A 26,644-nucleotide genomic window follows, 5' to 3' on the forward strand; every position below is an offset into this window, starting at 1 on the left:
ATGTTTCCTCGTCACCCGATTAGAAAACAATCGAGTGCTCACGTGAACCTCAATTTGAGTTAAACTAAAAACAGTCGTCATAAAAGAAAAGGGGTGGATGACAACAATAAACGTGTAAAGTTGTACATTATTGACCAAATTTACCACACATGTATGCTGAATAGATAAAATGTCAAATAAAATCTACATATCACGATTATGCTCTATATACGATACATTATACGTGAATCATTTATTTTCCTAAATCTAAATTCCCCCTCTTTTTGTAGAATGGTACGGCCGCCGATTGTGACGTATGGGAAATTCAGTGGATAGGCACGGCAGTTGGCTCGTTTACTGTCTCGGCAAACCGTTGTTGTGAATAGAGGGGAGCGGAAAGAGAAAGTCGGCTACAGCATTTTTTTTTTTAGAAGATATTTATCTACTGTACATCTTCGTTGTCTATTTTGCTCAGGCACCATGGCGTGTGGAGCTACGTTAAAGCGCTCGATGGAGTTTGAGGCCCTACTCAGTCCTCAGTCTCCTAAGCGTAGAAGGTGCAATGCACTACCGGGGGCTCCAAGCACCCCGTCCCCTCAAAGGTGCAACCTCCGTCCGCCAGTTGACTGCCCATCGCACTCGATGTCTCCCCCGACTATGGGAGGAGAACACAGGCTAACTCCAGGTAAGAAATGGCCAAAAGTTAGATTTAGCTGTATTTCAAGGGAATGACATGGGGGAGGGGGTTAGGGTGGAGTGGAATGGAATGGGTGTTTCGCGATAATGGGGGTTGGTTTATAAGAAGCTAATGTTAGCTAACGTTAACTTAGCTGGTTAGGTTCCTACAGTAACTAGCCTAACATTTGCTCGGTAGTTAAACGCAGTCAGATAGCTAACATACCATTATAGCGGGCTAACTAGTTAGCCGTTGACTAATATTAGTTTATTTTAATTGTCTGGCATGTTAGCTAGCTAGCACCGTTATCTATGACACAAAGCAAAAAAATGCATGTTTCGGCGTCAGCTTGCGAAGATAGCTAACCTGGCTAGCTGCATAACAACCCTAACCCAGCTAGCTAACGTCATGCTTTCTTTGCATGGTCTACAATCCATGATTGGTCTCGTGTGACTAAATTAAAACATGCGAAGTTAGCAATGACCAGTTGAGTTTGCCTAGCTAGGTACTTAGTGCTGTACATCGAACCCACTTTATTCCATGAGCAGACTTCATTTTATATAGTAGAACGCTGCATTGAAACGTCCAAGATTTCTTGTTTAGAAGTGTGGGGGTAGTTTTTTTAGAATTTTTGTTATACCTTCTCTGTTTTCCCTGGCCTGAGTTCATTGTTCTAACGCTTTATGCCTCCACCCGCTTGAAAATGTTATCTATCCCCTGTGAGAGTTGAGCGAGTGTGGGGGACTGCAGGGTTGGCAAGATAATTAATTACCTGGATATCTCGACTGCAATCCAACAAAGCTCATTGAATTTACCGTCACCGGAGTAGAGGCGAGCTATTTGACAGCATCTAATCTTCACAGCTGTCCAAACCATAATTAAAATCCTGCTCCCACTTGGCACCATTTGATGTTATTTCTTTGAGATTTGTGTATAATATTTTAACTGGAGGATTACGTTATGTTGATCTTTCTCTTTTTTGAACCCCTTGTTAATTTCATGCAGATTTTTTTTTGTTTTTGTTTGGTAAATCTTTTTAAATTCAAACCCTGCATCCTGCTGCAGTTCAATGGACTGGCAGCTCCTGTCACATCATTTCAATGAATCAAATCGAATTTTTACCTTTATATAACTAGGCAAGTCAGTTAAGAACAAATTCTTATTTTCAATGACGGCCTAGGGTTAACTAACTGTTGCAGAACGACAGCTCAGGGATTTGAACTTGCAACCTTCCGGTTACTAGTCCAATGCTCTAACCACTAGGCTACCCTGCGCCCCGACTAAAGGTGTATGATGGACTGCCTCCTGGGCCAGAGTTTGTATGGTCATTTTGTTTTTGAGGCTCTCCCACCCTTATCATTACCCAGGCCTGCGTCTTGATGTGAATGCCTCCGCTGTTGAACTGGTTTGTCTTTGTCTGGCCGATCTGTTTTTAAATGATTTATTTTCTAAATTGACTGCTTTTCCTTCAGCACCTAACCAAGGAAGTTAGTGGTTGCACCTTTTTACATATTTACAGGGATGTAAATGTATTAACTATTTTGATATTTGTCATTATACCCTGATGAAGACAGCTTGTCTGTTGAAATGTTGGTTATAAAGTCATGGCGTCTGAGCTCCCAGTGTGCAGCTCTCCTTTTCTACTCCGCTGGACAGCAACTCGCCTAAACAGGTGTTTTTATTTCTCCAGATTGATCTCAAAATAGGTCATCTATGTGAATCGTGTAGATCTGTAAGGTTGGGTTTGACCCATTTTGCTATAAGAGGTATAAAGTAGTGATCACACCGGGGGAAGATCTGTTTATCTCTCAATGTCTGCGCACAGAATGCATCTCGAAGTGTCCTATAACTAGAATATCAGAGTTTAGAGTATGATGCCAGATATGTCATATCAGAATGAGTCTTTCATCCAATATCACGTGTGGCAGCTGTGAGCAGCCAGCCGCATCCCCGAACCAGCCATTAGTCTACTCAGCTGCTTTTCTTCATCTGTTATTTAGCTGGGGTGTGCAGGCAGTGCTTTATTTTCTGTTACATTTGTTTAATTATTGGTGCAGCTCGCATCACATCTTTTCATTTTGCCCTTGACATGCAGGCCAGTCTGACTAGGCTTTGCTCCCACGCAGCCTCATTGCCACTGCCATAGAGGAAAAGCGGACCACGGTGACTGTCATGCTTGTGCCTTTACGTCACTGAAAACTGCCGAAGTTATGCCCCATATTACCGAAGTTACCTTATCCTGCGACAAACTGTCTTGTATTGTCATGTTACCTGGCTAGCTAGCTAACAACATACTGTGGCTATATAGACATTTGGGAGGCACAGGGGAAAAAGGGATAAATAGTATTCGATGTGTTGGATTGAGTAGAGATGTGAATGTCAGGGACAGGTTTTTGTGTATCACATGTGCCGAATGTATAGAACTGGAGCAGGCATCCTGGTGGTTCGCAAACCAAATGGTATCATGATACTTCTTGGTATCGTGATTGCGGAGGGGCACAAACCCTGTATCATGATACTACTTGGTATTGTGATACTTGGACCGGTATCACATCATTAGTACAATGTTGTTATTGTCACAACCCGACTCTGAAATCACCTTTTTGGGACCTCACCAGTTTGCATCCCTGTATTTGTCTAAAATTCCTGCCCTCAGAATATTCTGTGACACTGAATTCCCATGGCTCCCAGCGTCCCACCTTTGGTCTGGTTTTAGTTTTCTTCATGGCTCCCATCAACCTTTGAAAGGGGTTTGCGCTCTTCTCTACTGTATCTAATTGAATGCCCACAGAGTGAATAACTAACATTCCCCAAGCACTTTTGTTCTCTAACGATGTTACTCCAAAATGACAATGATATCAAAAAAGGTGAGCGGATATTAGGGAGTAGCTTTGTCATCTATCCTTGAGATATTTGTGCTTGGCCTGAACTGTGGGTTCTCACATAGGCTATGATAGTGGACGTGAAAGGGGAACTGTGACTGGCGACCCAGTTCTGGACAAAGCCAAACAAAGGCAGTTGACCTGGTCCTGTCTAGTCCATCGTACCGAACCAGATTGTGCAACTGACATGTAGACTAGTCCTGAGCCTGTTTTGTTTGTACAATGACATGTTTCATAGATACATTTTTTTTACCCTCTCTTTTGTAAGGGGACATCTGTGTATCCAGGGTTTATCTGCCATTGAAATCATTGGGCGAGCTGCCCAAGTGTCTTTTCGGGAAGCCTATGTCCAAACAGGGTGTATTCATTTTCTGGATGGGGATTAACGCTTTCTGTGTAAAATTAAACTGAAATCAGATATAAAGTATTTTCAAAAGATGATAGCTATCTACAATCATTGAAATAAAGCTAGACAGTAGATTGGAAATTCCATAACAGTACATTTATTCATTGTATTGTTTGAGCAAAATAAAACTGCATTGGCCATGTCAAAATGCAGGAAGTTAGCTTTAAAAAGGCTATTCTCTCTCGGCTCCATAGCAGAATGTGTAGAATCGTAGGAAATTTGGTTTAAACTGAAAACAACTTCTCCGCTCCTTTACAAAATGTTTTCGAATTCCATTAAATGAGCTTTCGTGGAATTGCAAGAAATTGGCTTAAATGCAACACTGTTAAGAGGGTCTCTAAAAATCTAATTTGGCTGTGCCAGCGGACCCACCACATCCCCCCCACCTAAGCCACCTTTTGATCCAGAAAACTCTTATCCATCACAAGCTAAGGCTGATGGCACTTTTGACCCAAAAATCAGAAAAGGGTTTTGGCAGGTTCACACACATGCAGGTTTCAACAGCTGAAGAAGCTTGTGTAACGGGCAGATGGCGGAAGAGGTGTCTTGTCTGCCTTCCTGTGTGCAATGGATTTGTCTTGCGGCTGTTTACCCTTATCACACAATCGCCTTAGCCTCTTCCCCTTGATTTGCTGTGTTTTCTTTCACCACTTTAAGCTATCCTCCAGCTTCATGCACACTGGCATTTTACTCAGTATCCGCCTCGCTTGCTGAATTCCATACTGCATAGCAGCTGCAGAGGGGAAAGGAATGTAAGATGTTGGTGTGTCTGCAGACATTGGGCCCAGATACCTGATCTTATGCTCACCTTTACCCTGCGAGAGGCCACACTGTAGCTCTTTGCAAGCTAGCTTCTCCGCTGTGGGTTTTCCAGTGAATTCAGTTTCTGTTCAGCGCTCCCCCCCTCACAAGCCAATCAGGTTTCCTTTGTTGTCGCTCCCAGGGCACATGGACAGGTTCTCCTCCCCCTTCAGCCCACTTGATTGGTATAATTATTAACTGATCTACGAGACTTTAATGAGGACCAGTCAACCTTTTTCATTCAGGATGCATTGGTGAGTATTAAAACTGTCACCTGTGATAAAGTGAAGGGTGCTATGGTAGAAGGCATCCAAAGGTTTACGTTTAGTGTCTGCTACTACAATCTGGTGTCACCATAGTCCAGAACTGGCAGGGAAGTTCATTGTATAATCTGCTTTCTATTTAGGGAGAGCCAAGATCTATTGAAAAAGACTACTTTAAATCTTGGAATTTTAACTAGCTCATCCATGTTTTTTAAACATTTTAGTCTTTGTCCATCCAAATGTCCAGATATTTATATGCGGGAACCTGATCGAATAAATATATATAGTTCACCTGAAATGTTTTTGCAAGAATTAGAAAACAGCATATTTAGTCTTGCCCGCCTTACATATGTCAGTATCCCTGCTGCAAATAGCTTGTGATTTTAGTTAGGGGTGTGACAAATGTTAACCGATAAAATGCATTTTAAACATTTTATTTTAAAATTCCACGCACATTCACAATGTCGCGGCCAGCAACGGTTTGGGTCTCATGGTGCATTTCCTTCTCATTTAATTTTTAAAAGTATTGCCTGCCATACAGTACAGTGCCTTTCTCTGCCATTTCTTTTACAAAGTTAGTGACTGATGTAGTGGTGGAGAGTGAATTCCTTGAGTCTTTCCACGTCGACTCCCATTTTCTTTGCTCAAATATTTTTTTATTGAACACACAATGGTGTATAGGTTTGTAGAGAAGACAAATGTGAAATTCTTATACAAACATAAAAGAGCAGACAGATATAAAAAGACCCAGAGTTCTAGGTAAAATAAAAAATCTGAACAAGGACACCCCCCTCCCCCCTATTGCTAGGATAACGGGGCAAGCACATGTTGCCCCAGGGTAGATGGAAAGATCACAGGTGAGAGTGCATTGAAATGTACAATTTCACAACCCGGAATGGTCCAAATGAGTGGCGAAATATAAAATATATCATGTTTTCCAAATCACTGAGACATAATTTGGTAGAGGGAACTTCCTCCTTTTTCCAAAACAATACATTTAAAAAAAAAAAAATCCCAGAATGAGACAAATCTGTTGGTGTTGGGGCTTGGTTAATCTGTATAGGGTTTCTGAGACTCCCAGGATGATCAGCAGTAGATCTGGTCAGTCAGTCTCCAGAACTTCAGAGAATCCCAAAAATTCCACACCAATAATCATGCAGGATAGAGCATAGCGGTGGAGTAGTGTACCTTCCACAGCATGACATTTATCATACATCCCCCTATATCCTATGCACCTCTAATTTTTGGAAGAGTGCAATCTGTAAGATCTTGGATGTCTGGAGTTAATTTAGGGTGTGTGGTTGGTTATACTCCCAAGATATCTTCCCAGTCTGGTACAGAAATGTCAGTGCTTAGCTCTTCCTCCCATTTTGCCTTAATGGCATCTGTAGAGGGTGCGCTAACAGTTTGAAAGCGTCATATAGACCAGATATCAGTTTGCCTGAAGTGGGACAAATTGACGCAACTGTCAAACATGGAAGGTTTAGCCTTTCCAGATGTAGGAATATGTTCTAGGTCTCTAATCTGTAGGTATCTGAATAAGTTACTTCTGGGAAGATTATAGGTTTCCCTCAGCAAATGAAAGGAGGCAAAGGTCCCTTCTATATATAGATCCCTTATGGTATTGATCCCTAGCTCTCCCCATCGTTCAAGTTTTATCAAGGTTAGAGGGTGCAAAGAAGGGATTCCTCACTATAGGTAGCGGACCCATATCATTCCTAAGGCAGGCCTGGGCAATTTTCCATGGAGGGCCACATTAGAATATATTTTTGCAATTGAGGGCCAGAGACCATTATAATACATGTGTATGACTGGCAGATATATCTACTATAAATCACTCCCAGATATGCTACTTATTGTACTTAACATGCGAACTACAGAGGGAAAAGTACACTGCATTCGGCACCACGGACAGAACTCTTGTGAACAGGTATGCACAAAAACACAGAGCTCAACATTACATTTAAACTACAGTGCCTTGCGAACGTATTCGGCCCCCTTGAACTTTGCGCCCTTTTGCCACATTTCAGGCTTCAAACATAAAGATATAAGATATAAAAATGTAATTTTTTGTGAAGAATCAACAAGTGGAACACAATCATGAAGTGGAACGACATTTATTGGATATTTCAAACTTTTTTAACAAATCAAAAACTGAAAAATTGGGCGTGCAAAATTATTCAGCCCCCTTAACCTGTTAGAGCTCTAGGGGCGCTATTTCATTTTTGGATAAAAAACGTTCCCGTTTTAAGCGCGATATTTTGTCACAAAAAGATGCTCGACTATGCATATTCTTGACAGTTTTGGAAAGAAAACACTCTGAAGTTTCAGAATCTGCAAAGATTTTGTCTGTAAGTGCCCCAGAACTCATTCTACAGGCGAAACCAAGATGATGCATCACCCAGGAATTAGCAGAATTTCTGAAGCTCTGTTTTCCATTCTCTCCTTATATGGCTGTGATTGTGCAACGAATGAGCCTACACTTTCTGTCGTTCGCCCAAGGTCTTAGCAGCATTGTGACGTATTTGTAGGCATATCATTGGAAGATTGACCATAAGAGACTACATTTGTGTCCGCCTGGTGTCCTGCGTCGAATTCGGTGCGCAATTGCCAGCTGCTTCTACTTTACCATTTGAGAAAAAGCATGTGTCCAAGAACGATGTATCAATGAAGAGATATGTGAAAAACACCTTGATGATTGATTCTAAACAACGTTTGCCATGTTTTCAGTCGATATTATGGAGTTAATTTGGAAAAAAGTTTGCGTTTTGAGGACTGAATTTTCGGATTTTTTTTGGTAGCCAAATGTGATGTATAAAACGGAGCTATTTCTAAAACACAAGGAATCTTTTTGGAAAAACTGAGCATCTGCTATCTAACTGAGAGTATCCTCATTGAAAACATCAGAAGTTCTTCAAAGGTAAATGATTTTATTTGAAGGCTTTTATGTTTTTGTTAATGTTGCGTGCTGGATGCTAACGCGAAATGCTAACGCAAGCTAGCTACTTTTACACAAATGATTGTTTTCCTATGGTTGAGAAGCATATTTTGAAAATCTGAGATGACAGTGTTGTTTACAAAAGGCTAAGCTTGAGAGATGGCATATTTATTTCATTTCATTTGCGATTTTCATAAATAGTTAACGTTGTGTTGTGCTAATGAGCTTGCTGATAGATTTACACAATCCTGGATACAGGGGTTTTTTCATAGCTAAACGTGACGCAGAAAACGGAGCGATTTGTCCTAAACAAATAATCTTTCAGGAAAAACTGAACATTTGCTATCTGAGAGTCTCCTCATTGAAAACATCTGAAGTTCTTCAAAGGTAAATGATTTTATTTGAATGCTTTTCTGTTTTTGTGTAAATGTTGCCAGCTGAATGCTAATGCTAAATGCTACGTTAGCCATCAATACTGTTACACAAATGCTTGTTTTGCAATGGTTGAGAAGCATATTTTGAAAATCTGAGATGACAGTGTTGTTAACAAAAGGCTAAGCTTGAGAGCTAGCATATTTATTTCATTTCATTTGCGATTTTCATGAATAGTTAACGTTTTGTTATGGTAATGAGCTTGAGTCTGTATTCACGATCCCGGATCCGGGATGGGGAGATCAGAAAGGTTAAGTTAATACTTTGTAGCGCCACCTTTTGCTGCGACTACAGCTGTAAGTCGCTTGGGGTATGTCTCTATCAGTTTTGCACATCGAGAGACTGACATTTTTTCCCATTCCTCCTTGCAAAACAGCTCGAGCTCAGTGAGGTTGGATGGAGAGCATTTGTGAACAGCAGTTTTCAGTTCTTTCCACAGATTCTCGATTGGATTCTGGTCTGGACTTTGACTTGGCCATTCTAACTCCTGGATATGTTTATTTTTGAACCATTCCATTGAAGATTTTGCTTTATGTTTTGGATCATTGTCTTGTTGGAAGACAAATCTCTGTCCCAGTCTCAGGTCTTTTGCAGACTCCATCAGGTTTTCTTCCAGAATGGTCCTGTATTTGGCTGCATCCATCTTCCCATCAATTTTAACCATCTTCCCTGTCCCTGCTGAAGAAAAGCAGGCCCAAACCATGATGCTGCCACCACCATGTTTGACAGTGGGGATGGTGTGTTCAGCTGTGTTGCTTTTACGCCAAACATAACGTTTTGCATTGTTGCCAAAAAGTTCAATTTTGGTTTCATCTGACCAGAGCACCTTCTTCCACATGTTTGGTGTGTCTCCCAGGTGGCTTGTGGCAAACTTTAAACAACACTTTTTATGGATATCTTTAAGAAATGGCTTTCTTCTTGCCACTCTTCCATAAAGGCCAGATTTGTGCAATATACGACTGATTGTTGTCCTATGGACAGAGTCTCCCACCTCAGCTCCCAAGATCTCTGCAGTTCATCCAGAGTGATCATGGGCCTCTTGGCTGCATCTCTGATCAGTCTTCTCCTTGTATGAGCTGAAAGTTTAGAGGGACGGCCAGGTCTTGGTAGATTTGCAGTGGTCTGATACTCCTTCCATTTCAATATTATCGCTTGCACAGTGCTCCTTGGGATGTTTAAAGCTTGGGAAATCTTTTTGTATCCAAATCCGGCTTTAAACTTCTTCACAACAGTATCTCGGACCTGCCTGGTGTTCCTTGTTCTTCATGATGCTCTCTGCACTTTTAACGGACCTCTGAGACTATCACAGTGCAGGTGCATTTATACGGAGACTTGATTACACACAGGTGGATTGTATTTATCATCATTAGTCATTTAGGTCAACATTGGATCATTCAGAGATCCTCACTGAACTTCTGGAGAGTTTGCTGCACTGAAAGTAAAGGGACTGAATAATTTTGCACGCCCAATTTTTCAGTTTTTGATTTGTTAAAAAAGTTTGAAATATCCAATAAATGTCGTTCCACTTCATGATTGTGTCCCACTTGTTGTTGATTCTTCACAAAAAAATACAGTTTTATATCTTTATGTTTGAAGCCTGAAATGTGGCAAAAGGTCGCAAAGTTCAAGGGGGCTGAATACTTTCGCAGGGCACTGTACTCAGTGTGAGGAGTGAAGTCTCTGAGCATTGACTAGAGCAGTGAAGTCGGGTATATTTTCTGATGTCGCTATGCGCAGGATTGCTGAGAGTCAGTAAGATATGATCTGTGCCTTGACTTGTCATTTAATCACTGAAAATGTCTGTTCACATATAGGTTGGCCCAAATAGTACAAACATGTTCTGAGCATGACTCCTAATCTTTGGGAAGTTTTTTTGTTTGAGATGTATAGAACCCCGTCAGTGCTATTGTTTTGGATAGTTCTCCAATCTCTGCATCAGACTGAAAATCGATAAGCTCAAGTTGCAGGTCAGTGGGAGTGTTTTCCACGTTGAAGGTGAAAGTGGAAACCAACAGCATGTCATTTTCCAACACTTTGAAATCCTCAATGATGAACTCACCGTTCAAAGCACGAGGCAGCAATGTGTACTTTTCCCGCTGGTCATCTGATAGGGAACAGACTTGTGTCGGAAGGTGGGTGAAATTGTTGGCTTCTACTTGGGGCATCAGGAGGAGTAATTTTTCCCCTGAAGGCTTTGACAAGGCTGTACATCTGATGTGCAAAAATACATTTCTCTTGTAGTTTGGAATTCAGTTCATTCATGAGTGCCATGATGTCCACAGTGAAGGCAAAATCAGCCAACAATTATTTATCTTGCTGTTGAGGGAAATCCACATTTTTCTTACATTTTCAGAAACTCCGAAATCTGACTTCAGGTCCACACCCTTTTAAGCACCTTCCCCAAACTCAGCCGTTTCACGTTTGTGTGGTAGAGATCTGCATGACCCGACTCTTTCTTCGAACAGTGAGACAAACTACCTGTGGTTCAAAGATTTTGAGCTTATGAAGTTCACCACTTTAGTGGCTATCCACACCATGGGTCATTTTTCAGAACACTTTTACAGAGCACCTCCTGATGAATAATGCAATGCAGGAAAATAATTTTCTCACCTGGGTTCAGCTCAGCTACTTGATCTTGGTTCCTTTCCAAAGGACCAATTTTTTTTTTTTTTTTTTCTTTTTTTTCCCCCGTCAAATTTGGGCACCCATCAGTAGTCACACTGCATAACTTTTCAAAACTCAGTCCCAGCGTTGCCACACACTTATTAAACCCCTCCAATAAATCTTTCCCTGTGGTTGTGCTCTTCATTGACTGCACTGAAGCAAGCTCCTCTGTAATTTCCAAGTCTGGGGTTATGCCTCGTAAGAATATCAACAACTGCGCCGTCTTGACGGGAATATTTTCAAACCGCTCGTCAGGGCAAAGTATTGCTGCAGTCAATTAAACAACCTTGAATGAATTCGCCCTGGGCGAATGGCTTGCGATGTTTAGCAATTAGTTGTGGGACAGTACATAGCTAGCTCTCGCAATTCTGTCGTTTTGCTGAATGCAGTTTTGTGAAAGTCCTTGCTGCTTTTGCAACTGAAAGCAAGTCTTTCGACGCACTTGCCCTCTACTCAGACATTCCTATTTCTCTGCATGCTTCGTCTGAACGTCTCGGGACAAATTGTAGTCTTTCAAGGCACTGATGATCTCTTTGCACACAGCTTTCACTGATATCTCAATAAATAAATATTTCAATGTCCACTTTTGCTGGAACACCCTGTATTCCTTGTTTAATTTTATTTGAAACAAATAGTAGCTAGCTAGAAATTTGTCTGTCCTCATGCAGTTAATTATACGTGCCTTCAAAATAAATCTCCCACAAGCGGTGGGAGTTAAATCATTACACAAAGGTGAGTATTCGTTGGACTTTTAATTTAAATAACAAATACGTTTTTCAAAACTTTACTATTGCAAATTCTTTGCTCTGAACATGATTCTGTGGGCAGTATTGAACCAGGTTGCGGGCCACATACGCCCTTAAGAGGCTACTCTGTCCTCCACTCGTTACCTGTATTAATGGCACCTGTCCACAACCTCCAAACAGTCCCACTCCAAACTCCACTATGGCCAAGACCAAAGAGCTGTCAAAGTACACCAGAAACAAAATTGTAGACCTGCACCAGGCTGGGAAGACTGAATCTGCAATAGGTAAGCAGCTTGGTTTGAAGAAATCAACTGTGGGAGCAATTATTAGGAAATGGAAGACATACAAGACCACTGATAATCTCCCTCGATCTGGGGCTCCACGCAAGATCTCACCCCGTGGGGTCAAAATGATCCCAAGAACCACACGAGGAGACCTAGTGAATGACCTGCAGAGAGCTGGGACCAAAGTAACAAAGCCTACCATCATTAACACACTACGCCGCCAGGGACTCAAATCCTGCAGTGCCAAACGTGTCCCCCTGCGAACTCTGGGGGCGGTATTTCATTTTTGGATAAAAAAAGTTCCCGTTTTAAACGAGAGATTTTGTCACGACAAGATGCTCGACTATGCATAGAATTGACAGCTTTAGATAGAAAACACTGACCTTTTCCAAAACTGCAAAGATATTGTCTGTGAGTGCAACAGAACTGATGTTACAGGCGAAACCCAGATAAAAATCCAATCAGGAAGTGCCCCATATTTTGAAAGCGCTGCATGCTAATGACTCCTTATATGGCTGTGAATGGGCTACGAATGAGCTTACGTATTCCCCAAGGCGTCTACAGCAGTGTGACGTCTTTTTACGCATTTATGTTGAAGAATAGCCATAAGGGACCACATTGAGCAAGTGGTCACATGATGGCTCCAGCAGAAAATCTTGCGTAAAGTACTGAGGTAGCCATTATTCCAATCGCTTCTAATGAGAAACCAATTGTCCCGACGGATATATTATCAAATAGATATGTGAAAAACATCTTGAAGATTGATTCTAAACAACGTTTGTCGATTTTTATGGAGCTAATTTGGAAAAAAGTTTGGCGTTGTAGTGATCGCATTTTCCGGTCGATTTCTCAGCCAAACGTGAAGAACAAAACGGGAGCTATTTCGCCTACAAAAATAATCTTTTTGGAAAAAAGGAACATTTGCTATCTAACTGGGAGTCTCCTGAGTGAACACATCTGAAGTTCTTCAAAGGTAAATTACTTAATTTGATTGCTTTTCTTATTTGTGAAAATGTTGCCTGCTGCTAGCCGGGCATAATGCTATGCTAGCCTATGATAAACTTACACAAATGCTTGTCTAGCGTTGGCTGTAAAGCATATTTTGAAAATCTGAGATGACAGTGTAATTAACAAAAGGCTAAGCTGTGTCTCAATATATTTAATTTGTGATTTTCATGAATAGGAAGATTTATGTCCGCTGCGTTATGCTAATTAGTTTGAGGCTATGATTACGCTCCCGGATCCGGGTTTGAGTCACAAGAAGTTAAAGAAGTTACAGGTCTGAGAGCCAGAAATCTTGCTTGTTTGTAGGTTACCAAATACTTATTTTCCACCATAATTTGTAAATAAATTCATTAAAAATCCTACAATGTGATTTTCTGGCTTTTTTTTCTTATTTTGTCTGTCATAGTTGAAGTGTACCTATGATGATAAATTACAGGCCTCATCTTTTTAAGTAGGAGAACTTGCACAATTGGTGGCTGACTAAATACTTTTTTGCCCCACTTTAGATGCTGGATCCATTTTATGAACCCGTCTCCAATATTACATTTCTGTAGAACCACTCTACTTGGTCTAAGGCTTTGTCAGCATCGAGATTTAACGGCAAGGTCATCGTTGGGTAACCTGAGAAATACAATGTTGAAGAGGCGCCTGAGATTATGAATGAGTTTCTGTTGGGATAATGCCGGTCTGGTCCGACTGGACCAATTTGCCCACTAAAGTGCTAAGCATTTTTTTGCAAAGATCTTCTGCTCTGTATTGGACTGTATGACCCTACTTCCAGAGCTTTCCCTTTCATGTATAACTGTAACAACTGCCTAATTCAAAGTAGGTGGGAGAGCTCATCGTCTTTGGCCTGAACAATCAGTTTGTGCAGGTAGGGAGAGAATGTTGTTGAATGTTTTATAGAATCCATCTGGGCCTGGGGTCTTATCACTCTTTTAGATATTTAATTGTTTCTCAGATTTCTTTATTCTGGAAGTTAAAATCTTCCTGGTTCAGGGCAGGGAGATTAAGTCTTCCAAAAAGTTGTGCATGATTAAAGGGTTAATGTCGGCTTTAGATGGGAATCTGTCATTGATGTCCGTGGGAGAAGAGCGTAATTTCCATAGTTACACGTTTAACTTTGAATTCTGTATTTCAAAGTTGTCTGGCCAGTAACTTGTATGGTTTGTCACCGAACTCAAAATATTTTATTTTTGTATAGAGGAAAGATCAAACCATTTTTATATGATAACCAGATTTGTATATTCTAAAGCGTATAATTGCATTTCTTTGTTTCTCCATAGATGGATGACTATTGTCCCCGTCCAGTAAGTCGACTCCCATTTCTCAGTGTCAAGATTTGGAATCGACTCCTAAGATTCAGTGTTTTTGGAATGGAGGGGACTGATTTAGTTGCTGTACTTCTGAGAACACACAACTCTTTCCTCTCGAGGGACACAGTATAGGCACGTCGGCCACTAGGCAGCCAGTCAGAACTGTGCACTAGGCCCATCTATTGGCACTCAAAAGCTGCATCTCGCATTGGAATGCTATATCTTGCATTTCTTGGCTCGCAACTTCAGTAAAGTAGGGCCTATCAATGAATAGGCTAGAATATTCTACAAACAGACTGAACACGTTCACATCCCTACTTGTAATACATGTGCTGTATTGTCATGACAGATGGCATCAGCTCAGATGTCTTCAGGGGGTAACTTAGTTGATTTGGATCTACGTGCAGAATTTCTTAAGATTACCTTCCAGGTTCTTACCTTAATGGGCAATAAATTAATCTGGTTTGTTTTTGAAGAATACTGCAACCTGACCTACTTTTGTGCTAATGTTCAACACAGCGTTAGCCTAGTACTTCTCTCCAGAATTTCTTCAATTCATTATACCTTAACTTCAGTTGGTAAGCCCTGTGGCCAGTTGCCACCCATAGTCATGCTCTAGTAGCAACCAATTATGTCTATACTTTAAGAGGGTCTTTGCTACATCAACTTGGCCTGACTCACAATACAGCCTTCTTCCTGGCGGCTTTGGAGTCTAAGTCCCCCCACTATACTTCAGCAATGGAGGGTGAAATGAGTCAGACGGCCTGTTTTTCCTCTTCACCGCCACCCGTCGTCCCCACGTACAACTTATCTGGCCTATCTCTTGCCTTGTACACTGTTTTTGTTTGTTCTCTCCCTGAGCTTTTTAGCTGAGGCTTTTCCCCCGCGCAGGAAGTCTGTGATTGATTGCTTTGGCCTGGCTGTGGCAGGGTCATTGTTGCTAGGCAACACCCTAAGATCGGTATTCTGGTGACTGGCGGTAGGGGAGGGAGTTCACTTGTCACTCAAAAGGTTACCCTGGTGCTCTGAGATCATTCAGCACAGCACACCCAGGTGCAGATATACCCTGGTTCGGAAAAGGGTGTCTCTTGTCAACTTAATGCGCTTGATCAAATCAGGGGTGAAAGTAAAACGGTCCAGTATGGTGTCCCAGCCAAATAAATAGCGGAGGTACGCCATACTGGTGTAACATCAGCATATCACAATAATTGAAACAAAATGTAATAAACTAGGCTTTTTACACCCTTATTTGTCATTAGCCAACTATGTCACAGGCATGAGAAATTAGCAAATGGACTTAAATGGGTGGTATAGCTTTTGCTCAAATGCAATGTGGTTTGATGAGAATACTGACATTTTGCCAAGGCAGAGATGAATGGCCGATGTGTGTGGACAGCAGTGGATGCATGAATTCTGGCCTAATGACAATTGGCAAAATGTCATTACACTTGGTGGTGTATTGTCTAACTGGTGTCTATTTCCATTCAACAGTTTTTGGATGCTGGAAATATGTTGCAAGTAGATGAATGTGTGTGGGTTGCACATTTTGGGGAATATTCAAAGATGGAAACTTTCCATGGAAATATATGCAAATTATTACCATTTTAAATGTGATTTTTGCATTGGATATATTTACCATATATGGAGACATTTTACCTTAAGTAGACATAATTGCAAATTATTAAATCCTTCCAATAGGGGGAAAAAAACTATTTAGTTACAAATTGAACTTTAATTAAATTGTTGACTCTTCACATGGGATGATTTCCCTGAAAAACAAAAAGGGAATATTCGCATTTCCCAAAAATGTTTTCAACATACATTTGAGAAACATCTGTGAAATGATAACCAAAGCTTGTGTTTCTAGACTGTCTTCCTCTCAGGCTTCCATGTCTTCTCCCTGGACCTCAATGTCCACCTCTTGAACATCAGACTCTGAAGCCTTATCTTCACTGTCACTTTCCAACCTTGTTGAGAATGGCTTGTTGTCAGGCTTAAAAAGCCTCAAATTTGCCTGTATGGCCACAAATTTTTCAACCCTTGTATTGGTCAGCCTGTTGAGTGCTTTGGTGTGTGTTCAAACAAGGACAAGTTGCGCTCTGAGGCGGCTGTTGGTGGTATTTGGAGGATGATAATGGCAACCCGGGAAAGAGCCTCCGATCCACAAAGTTGATGAGATATGTTGGCACGACTGCCATATTGCATCTCCACCCCAAAGCCCTTGCTTGGAAGTGTATTTCACTAGACTGCCAAGAACCTTATCCAGGCCAAGGTGGTTAGACACTGTAGTGATGACACCATAGGCCTTGTTGAGCTCTGCACCAGGCAGGATGCTCTTGCCAGCATACTTGGGGTCCAACATGTACGCTGCTGCGTGTATGGGATTCAGGCGGAATCCTAGTCTTCATGCTTTTTGATGTATTTCAGAACTGCAGTTTCCTCTGCTTAGAGCAGCAGTGAAAGCAGTACGGAATTCTTCTCTTACATCTGCAAGCAGAGTCTGAACATCAAAGGATGGCATTGTCTCCCTCAATCTGTGCAATGGCTACAGCTATAGATTTTAGGCTGCTTACCACTCTCTCCCAAAATACATCATCCAGGAGGATCCTCTTGATGGGGCTGTCCATATTGGCAGACTGTGACATGACCATTTCTTGGAGAGACTTATTCCCCTCAAGGAGACTGTCAAACATGACACCACCCCAATGGGTGTTGATGAGCAGCTTCAATGTGGTGCTCTTATTCTTCTCACTTTGTGCTTTGTGAGGTAGATTGCTGCTATAACTTGATGACCCTTCACATACCTAACCATTTCCTTGGTTCTATTGTAGTGTATCCATTGTTTTTAGTGCCATAATATCCTTGAGGAGCAGATGCAATGCATGAGCATTACAGCTAATTGCTGTGAGGGTAGGACTCCTCCACTTTAGACCAAGCAGCCTTCACGTTCGCAGCATTGTCACCAGTGCAAATACCTTTTGTGGTTCAAGGTCATTGACTGCCTTCAGCTCATCTGCAATGTAGAGATGGGTGTGTCTGTCCCTTGTCTGTGCTCATGTAGAATACTAGTTGAGGGGTGGAGATGTAGTTAATTATTCCTTGCCTACGAACATTCGACCAGCCATCAGATTGCAATAGTCTGCTTTCTTAATGATTTGCTTGACCTTCACTTGATCTCTACATCCAGCAAATGAGTAGACAAAGCATGTCTGGTTGGAGGGGTGTATGCTGAGCGCAGAACATTCAGAAATCTCTTCCAGCTAACTTTTTTGATTAATTTAATCCAAATTCCCACGCCTAACTTCCCATGGAAATTTACCGGAATGTTTATGACCCTTTGCAACCCTTATAGCTTAGTAAAGGAGCCCTTTTTTTAAGTGGTTTGTTTGACAATCAGATGCAAATATCATGACTTGTTTATGCTACATTAAAGGTAATTCATTTAAAAACTTAAATGATATCTTTTACGACGAGGCCCACAGAGATCCGATTTAGAATTACATAGAATCCCTATTAATTAATTAAATTGTTTTATTTAATGCACACATAGGAGGTCCCGTACCGGGAAGAAATGAAATCTACTTTCACCCCTGTATCAAATGGAGTGTTTCAAAATGTAGCCTACAGGAATTGAGATGCCGGTGACTTTTGCGGTCATGGCACTGACATAAAGAACCAAACCTTATGACTTGGGCTTAAACCTCATTGTAGGTAAGCTATTTAGATAAACAATGTGATGCTCAAGCTAATAGATCATTGCACCAATCTATTTGGGGTAGCATTGGCAGACAATCTCACACAGTGGCCTTTCAACGAGTATGTTCATGCAGCAACGTGAAACATTTGAGTCATGCCTCCAAACAACTGTTCAAAGGGGAAGCAAGCCCCTTTCATATACTCCTGTCTCTGGGGTAAGTACAGCTTTTATTAAGTTAACGTTTAGCAGTGGCTAAATAAACACTGCTTGTCAGATTCTCGCTGCATTGTTAACACAGGAAGGCTTCAGCTCATCAACTCCCTTGCTGCTCCTGTCCTGCTCTTCTTGTGGTGGTGTACTCTGCAAATTTGAAGCCTCCAGCTTGATAATACATGGCCGGCCAGTCAGTCACATGGCTAGCTACCTCCCTCTCGAAATGGCATCTGAGAAAAGCTAGTTTACAGTTTGTCTTGCCTAGATTCCGCTCTCTCCTTGCCTCAGAGCGCATTGGACGTAAATATTCAATATGTCTCTCCCCTCAGACTACTGCTTACAATGCATTTTGAGGAGGTGAAGAAATATGAATTGAGAATGCTGGCTTGCTTCTCCCTCAGAACAGCTCACAGAGACATGCATGTTTGCTCTTAACTTGATATGGCTGCTGCTCTCTCAACCCAAGATAAGTGAGGCAGGTCTCCCTAGATGGCCCTTTGAGGTGGAATAAGGATGTTACGTCACACTCTGGCTATCAACACTGGTCAGGGGAACGGCATAGCCTAAACATGTTTTTTTTTCTTGTTTTCGTTTCTAATATATCTTTGAACTTTACACCCAATCTGTGAAATTTCAGTTTAGCACCAGGTTGATGGGGTTTAGTTTTGTCTTTGTATGTTGGCTGATGTTCTTAGCCTAGTCAAAACCCTATGCAAGTGAGGTGCCAGATCTTAGTGGCTCTGATTTGAAATGGTTTCCAGTGGGATATGGACTCTAGCCAAGAAAAGTCTTCACTGATTAGGGGCTACCTACTTCCTCCAGGGTTGTTTGCTGAATACTGGAATTGGCCCTGGAGTTAAGTCAAGGCTTTAGTTGTAGTACCACTGCTTAGGCTAAAAAGAGTGGGTTCCACCACTGCTTGAGCACATGTAGGGCCTAGCTCTGTACAGATCTCTAGGCTCGTCCCTAGGCTTAGCGTTGCCAACATCCGGTTTTCAGGGCTAATGCTAATTCAACCTAGCTACCTTTTCTGCTGAAAACCGGATGTGGGAACTCCACTGTGGTGTTTTTCCTTAATGCCTGCTATGTTAGATTACCTCATCCCAAATGGCACTCTAATCCCTTCATAGCGTAGTGCCCTACCTTTTGATCAGAGCCCTACATGGAGAATAAGGTGCCATAGGGATGTAGCCTGGCTGAGGCCCAGCTATGCAGTGATCAAAGACCTTGGAGGATGAAACCCAACCCAGTTTCTCTGGAAAGGAGGCTGTAGCATGGCAGGCCAGTGCCCTGTTTCATGCTCCTTCCTGCCCTCTATTGCAGTCAGATGTCACCAAGATCTATTTAAATGAATCACTCTGCTTTGTGCTTGTTGCTCCTGCTTGTCAACAAAGGTCTCCAGCTTTAGCACCACTGCCAAGTAGACCTGTGCGTCAAATATTAGAGTAGTTTTCTTGCTGTGTTATTGCCGGACGTGCTGGTACAAGATAAGCGGTCTACTATTTTTGTCTTGGCTTATTTAGCCTCTCAGACATGAAGACCTGTTAAGCCTGACTGTCTCCTAGTCATCTATGGATTCGCACAATTCCTGAAAGATTTGAAGGAAGAAGTGAAACTGAAACTTACTGCTTTGCCTCTTCTTGCCAGTCATGGGATCTCAGAAGGGGTGGATTATTTTTGAGGAAGTGTGCTGTGGGGGTTGACACAGCTGGTGTGTTTGTCGCTGATGTTAGCCTCACCCAGCTTTAAAGCGCTCCTTCCTGTTAGTGCGTTTTGTTTTGAAAACCACATCAGCTGAACACTGCAGCTCACAGGATGTGTGCATAGCTGTGGACCTTCATTTAGGCTTGAGGGAAAACATTCTGCTCTCATTGAACACTACGCCTACTAGGCCTATAGCATGATTGTAGCTTGTAGTGATCAACAACATGCAATTTTGGAACACATTGGCATTCTCAGAAGCTGAATGTTTCTAGCTTTCTGACATGGCTGGTTTGCTATGATCAAAGATCATCTAAAATAAACTGTCACCTCTTATGTTTGTGCTTTCAAGGCAGGCTGTGGCTTGTCTTCTAAAATCAACTAGACGGGCACCATTTTCATATTAGTGGTCCCGGCATTATTTGTCCTGAGTGCTGGTTGTTCACGGCCCTGTTTATGACTGTGTCCCCTGTGTTCTGTCCCCTCTACAGAGCAGATCTTCCAGAACATCCGTCAGGAGTACAGCCGCTACCAGAGGCGACGGCAGCTGGAGGGGGCCTTCAACCAGAGTGAGGCTGCCTGTAGCTCCACCGATGCCCCCAGTTCCGCCCTCACTGCCCCCAGCTCCCCGCCAGGTGAGACCCTGTGAGAGAGATGGAGAGGGGGGGGAGAAACAACTGAGTCCCCTGCCAAACCCCATCACCACTCATATGGTGTTCAGTGTGGGCACGCAGCGGTAATCCAAACCCCAAAAATTTCAGCCACAGGCGTTACATAATGATGCTTGGAGTCGGTATACGTTTTTATAGATACCATTGGCTCAAGTCGGTGCCCTCTTCTTTTTGATGTCTCTAAACACAAACAATTAATTTTTTTTAATTAACTTTTAACTAGGTAAGTCGGTTAAGAACAAATTCTTATTTACGGTGACTGCCTACCCCTGGCAAACCCTCCCCTAACTTGAACGATGCTGGGCAAATTCTGCGCCGCTCTATGGGACTCCCGATCACGGCCAGTTGTGATAGAGCCCGGGATTGAACCAGGATCTGCAGTGACTCCTCCTTAGATCTCTGCATCACTTGAGAAACCATTGACTTGAATGCGACTATCTGCCACGTTCTAGTAATTACAGTGCCTTGCGAAAGTATTCGGCCCCCTTGAACTTTGACCTTTTGCCACATTTCAGGCTTCAAACATAAAGATATAAAACTGTATTTTTTTGTGAAGAATCAACAACAAGTTGGACACAATCATGAAGTGGAACGACATTTATTGGATATTTCAAACTTTTTTAACAAATCATAAACTGCAAAATTATTCAGCCCCCTTAAGTTAATACTTTGTAGCGCCACCTTTTGCTGCGATTACAGCTGTAAGTCGCTTGGGGTATGTCTATCAGTTTTGCACATCGAGAGACTGACATTTTTTCCCATTCCTCCTTGCAAAACAGCTCGAGCTCAGTGAGGTTGGATGGAGAGCATTTGTGAACAGCAGTTTTCAGTTCTTTCCACAGATTCTCGATTGGATTCAGGTCTGGACTTTGACTTGGCCATTCTAACACCTGGATATGTTTATTTTTGAACCATTCCATTGTAGATTTTGCTTTATGTTTTGGATCATTGTCTTGGATCATTGTTGGAAGACAAATCTTCGACCCAGTCTCAGGTCTTTTGCAGACTCCATCAGGTTTTCTTCCAGAATGGTCCTGTATTTGGCTGAATCCATCTTCCCATCAATTTTAAACATCTTCCCTGTCCCTGCTGAAGAAAAGCAGGCCTAAACCATGATGCTGCCACCACCATGTTTGACAGTGGGGATAGTGTGTTCAGCTGTGTTGCTTTTACGCCAAACATTACGTTTTATATTGTTGCCAAAAAGTTCAATTTTGGTTTCATCTGACCAGAGCACCTTCTTCCACATGTTTGGTGTGTCTCCCAGGTGGCTTGTGGCAAACTTTAAACAACACTTTTTATGGATATCTTTAAATGGCTTTCTTCTTGCCACTCTTCCATAAAGGCCAGATTTGTGCAATATACGACTGATTGTTGTCCTATGGACAGAGTCTCCCACCTCAGCTGTAGATCTCTGCAATTCATCCAGAGTGATCATGGGCCTCTTGGCTGCATCTCTGATCAGTCTTCTCCTTGTATGAGCTGAAAGTTTAGAGGGACGGCCAGGTCTTGGTAGATTTGCAGTGGTCTGATACTCCTTCCATTTCAATATTATCGCTTGCACAGTGCTCCTTGGGATGTTTAAAGCTTGGGAAATCTTTTTGTATCCAAATCCGGCTTTAAACTTCTTCACAACAGTATCTCGGACCTGCCTGGTGTGTTCCTTGTTCTTCATGATGCTCTCTGCGCTTTTAACGGACCTCTGAGACTATCACAGTGCAGGTGCATTTATACGGAGACTTGATTACACACGGGTGGATTGTATTTATCATCATTAGTCATTTAGGTCAACATTGGATCATTCAGAGATCCTCACTGAACTTCTGGAGAGTTTGCTGCACTGAAAGTAAAGGGGCTGAATAATTTTGCACGCCCAATTTTTCAGTTTTTGATTTGTTAAAAAAGTTTGAAATATCCAATAAATGTCGTTCCACTTCATGATTGTGTCCCACTTGTTGTTGATTCTTCACAAAAAAATAGAGTTTTATATCTTTATGTTTGAAGCCTGAAATGTGTCAAAAGGTCGCAAAGTTCAAGGGGGCCGAATACTTTCGCAAGGCACTGTATAGTTTTCTCTCCTAGTTCGGAGACTATTGCCTGGAATTTAGCTTATGAATGCTTTGGTCAGATTCGAAATGGGTCAAAGTACACTTAAAAGCCCAGGGTATGAATCATTCAGCCTTCCCCTGGATCCAGCTCCAAGGTCACGAGGGGCCTCGTTCGTGCCATGTGACCCTCCTTGATGGAATATTAAATTCTGCGGCACACCTAATGTCCATATTCATTTATTTAGAGGTAATGACCTCATCTGATTCATTCTGCAAGCCATCTACTTTCTGTGACAAATGTTTTTTATTATAATAATATAGGGTTTATTTGAAATATTTTGATAGTTCCTTACTCATTATGGTTAAGTTGTTTGTACCCCTAAGGAGCGTCCCAAGAATCTGCGCAAGAAATAAGAAAATTAAGCTCTGGTAATTTTTATTTTTTTTACTGTTTCTTTTGGGCTGAAGTTGCAACCACGGACACCGTCATGTTTGTTTCTATAGCAGAGGCTCTGGAATAGCTAACCCAGAGCCATGTGTATATACAAATAAAAGCCTAATCAGACTTGCCTGAGCTAATGGTTTTCACAGACTAAGTAAAATGATACAAATTCCTTTTGCTCGTGACGCGTGCCCCTCAAGTGATACAAATGTAACAGCCGGAGCGCACTAGACTTAAAACAAGATACAGATGCAACCAGGTGCCATTTTCATGTTTGAGACCAGCCACCTGGAAAGCTGAAACTGGGGAGTATTTCTGTCTAATAAAGCCCTCTTGTGGGTAGAAACTCAATCTGATTGGCAGGTCCTGGCTCCCCAGTAGGTGGGCCTATGCCCACCCATGGCCGAACACCTGAGTTCAAGGCACGCAGCACACCGGTTGGGAACCAGTGCTCTAGGCTGCTGCTGAGTCGAAGGCGACAAACGTCTGCGCAACAATTTCTTGCTTGCCATCTCTTCCTAGAGAGGACATTGTAAACTCTGACCTGGGCGACGTCAGCCTTTGTAAAATCTCACTGTGTCCCAGGTGCCTCGAGGAAGGACCAGCCGTCGTTCACACTGAGGCAGGTGAGCTACCTGTGCGAGCGTTTGCTCAAAGACCATGAGGAGAAGATCCGGGAGGAGTATGAACAGATCCTCAACACAAAACTTGCAGGTACAGACAGCACATTGCATATCACCATCCTTAAACCTCAGTCAAAAGGGCTTTTCACATTGCTTAGCCAAACCGAGCTGAAACAAGCTGAGCTGGCATGGTTGCACATCAACTGTGGAGTGGTTCGGGTCAACACGATAGTGTTAAAATGGCTTTAGTTTGTTCCTTCTGTCTTAAGAAAAATCTTAAATGTTATGGCACCCTGTGTGCAATAGGAGAGGCCTATTTGCTGCTCCCCCAGAACACATTTCATGCCTTTATCTAATGTCCTGCTGATTTTGTTTTTGTTTAATTAAGGGCTGCTCTTGGTAGATATGAATTTATAGACTAGACACTACTAGCCAAGACTGCTAATGTTTATAGAATATAAATCTGCTCTGACTGGAATGATCAACTGTTTGCATCACATGTAGAAAGGACACCAATATGTGTTGATGTATATCTGGTAATTGAATCTGCACCTTCACAGTTTTGATCTTCTGTTACAGAACAATACGAATCTTTTGTGAAATTCACACAAGACCAGATCATGCGAAGATACGGCGCAAGGCCTGCTAGTTGTAAGTATCAGGAGTTTCAGTCTTCACATTCTACCCATGCACAAATTTGCTTCTGAAGAGTAAACAAAGCAATCCCTACAGCCACATAAAATAGATTTCTCTGTTCAGAGTTCTAATGCATTATCTTGTCATCTCATGTCTGTCTTCATGCTGTTTTCATCCATTATTCATCCCTCTGTTTCAGATGTCTCTTGAATTCCCCATCGACGTACCAGCTTTTCTCACAAGATGGCTGCTCTTCTACTGCCCCTTCCTCAACTAGATTTGTGTTTTTTTTAATGCTTTTTGGGTGCCATGGTTTATCCATTTTTATTTTATTTTTTGTCAAACTGTCTGCTGGCCAAAACGCTATTGAATCAGAAGAAAGTGTAATGATTCGAGATATGCTATTGCCCTGGATTTTTGACGAAAGCAGCTCTGTCGTTCTCCCCAGTGCTGTAGTGGCTTTTCTGATCCTTCTGTATTATAACCTGCCAGCACTGCCCCCTCTGCAGAAGCTGTATTACTAAAGCCCCCTGGCCTCATCCAACCAGGTTTTTTTTCTTTTCCAACTCTTTACCTGAGGATGTGGAATTCTTTTGAAAATAAAATTTCTGTGATTTAAAATGGTTTCCCTCAATGACTTTGTTATGCATTGTTGAACAAACTGTTAGGTCTTTTTTAATTATCAAGTAAATGACTTAGTATTTTGTCAATGAAGGTTTATTTGTGCAGTGCATGTGCTTTAAGGTTGCATAATCAGTTGAAGACCATTACAGTGCATTCGGAAATATTTCAGACCCCTTCACTTTTTCCATATTTTGTTACGACACAGCCTTGTTCTAAAATTAGGTAAATACATCAATTTTATTTACACTTATTAAAGCTAAACAGACCTTATTCATACCTTTTGCAAAAGACTTGATATTGCGCTCCGGTGCATCCTGTTTCCATTGTTTCTACAACTTGGACTCCACATGTGGTAAATAAAATTGATCGAACATGATTTGGAAATGAGCACACACCTGTCTATATAAGGTCCTACAGTTGACAGTGCATGTCAGAGCAAAAACCAAAACAGGCAGTACCAATACCATTCTACGGTGAAGCGTGGTGGCAGCAGCTTGCTATGGGGATGTTTTTAAGCGGCAGGGACGAGGAGACTAGTCAGGATTGAGGGAAAGATGAACGGAGTAAAGTACAAATGGCCAAAAGTTGAGACAAATATTCATTTTCACGTCTGCTGCCTCAGTGTCTTTAGATATTTTTGTCAGATGTTACACTGAGGTATAATTACAAGCATTTCATAAGTGTCAGGCTTTTATTGACAATTACATGAAGTTGATGCAGAGTCAATATTTGCAGTGTTGACCCTTCAAGATCTTTGCAATCTGCCCTGGCATGCTGTCAATGAACTTCTGGGCCACATCCTGACTGATGGCAGCCCATTCTTGCATAATCAATGCTTGGAGCTTGTCAGAATTTGTGGGTTTTTGTTTGCCTCTTGAGGATTGACCACAAGTTCTCAATGGGATTAAGGTCTGGGGAGTGTCCTGGCCATGGACCCAAAATATCAATGTTTTGTTCTCCAAGCCACTTAGTTATCACTTTTGCCTTATGGCAAGGTGCTCCATCATGCTAGAAAAGGCATTGTTTGTCACCAAACTGTTCCTGGATGGTTGGGAGGTGTTGGTGCCATTCTTTATTCATGGCTGTGTTCTTAGGCAAAATTGTGAGTGAGTCCAGTCCCTTGGCTGAGAAGCAACCTCAAACAAGGTTTTACAGCTGCACCATTGAGAGCATCCTGACGGGTTGCATTATTGTCTGATATGGAAACTGCTCGGCCTCCGACCGCAAGGCACTACAGAGGGTAGTGTGTACAGCCCAGTACATCACTGGGGCCAAGCTTCCTGCCATCCAGGACCTCTGTACAAGACGGCATCAGAGGAAGGCCCTAAAAATTGTCAAAGACTCCAGCCACCCTAGTCATAGACTATTGTCTATACTACTGAATGGGAAGCGGTACCGGAGCACCAAGTCTAGGTCCAAGAGGCTTCTAAACAGCTTCTACCCCCAAGCTGTAAGACTCCTGAACACCTGAACAAATGGCTACCCAGACTATTTGCATTGCCCCCCCCACGCTCTGCTGTTACTCTTTTATTATCTATGCATAGGTCACTTTAATAACTAACTACATGTACATCATTATCTCAATTACCTCGACACC

At 42.0% G+C, this 26,644-nt stretch overlaps 1 protein-coding gene across 1 annotated transcript; it reads left to right on the plus strand.

The window, feature by feature from the left end:
- The first annotated feature begins 427 nt into the window (after nucleotides 1-427).
- On the plus strand, nucleotides 428-24,698 carry LOC100499584 (akirin 1(1b)). Its single transcript, NM_001195162.1, is given in 5 exon segments — nucleotides 428-664; nucleotides 20,495-20,638; nucleotides 23,750-23,878; nucleotides 24,367-24,438; nucleotides 24,623-24,698. Coding segments are annotated over 5 exon segments (561 nt in total). The 5' UTR covers nucleotides 428-459; the 3' UTR covers nucleotides 24,634-24,698.
- The last annotated feature ends 1,946 nt before the right edge of the window (nucleotides 24,699-26,644 follow it).

This window comes from Oncorhynchus mykiss, chromosome 2 (assembly GCF_013265735.2).
Source record: "Oncorhynchus mykiss isolate Arlee chromosome 2, USDA_OmykA_1.1, whole genome shotgun sequence".
In the NCBI taxonomy this organism is placed as follows: domain Eukaryota; kingdom Metazoa; phylum Chordata; class Actinopteri; order Salmoniformes; family Salmonidae; genus Oncorhynchus; species Oncorhynchus mykiss.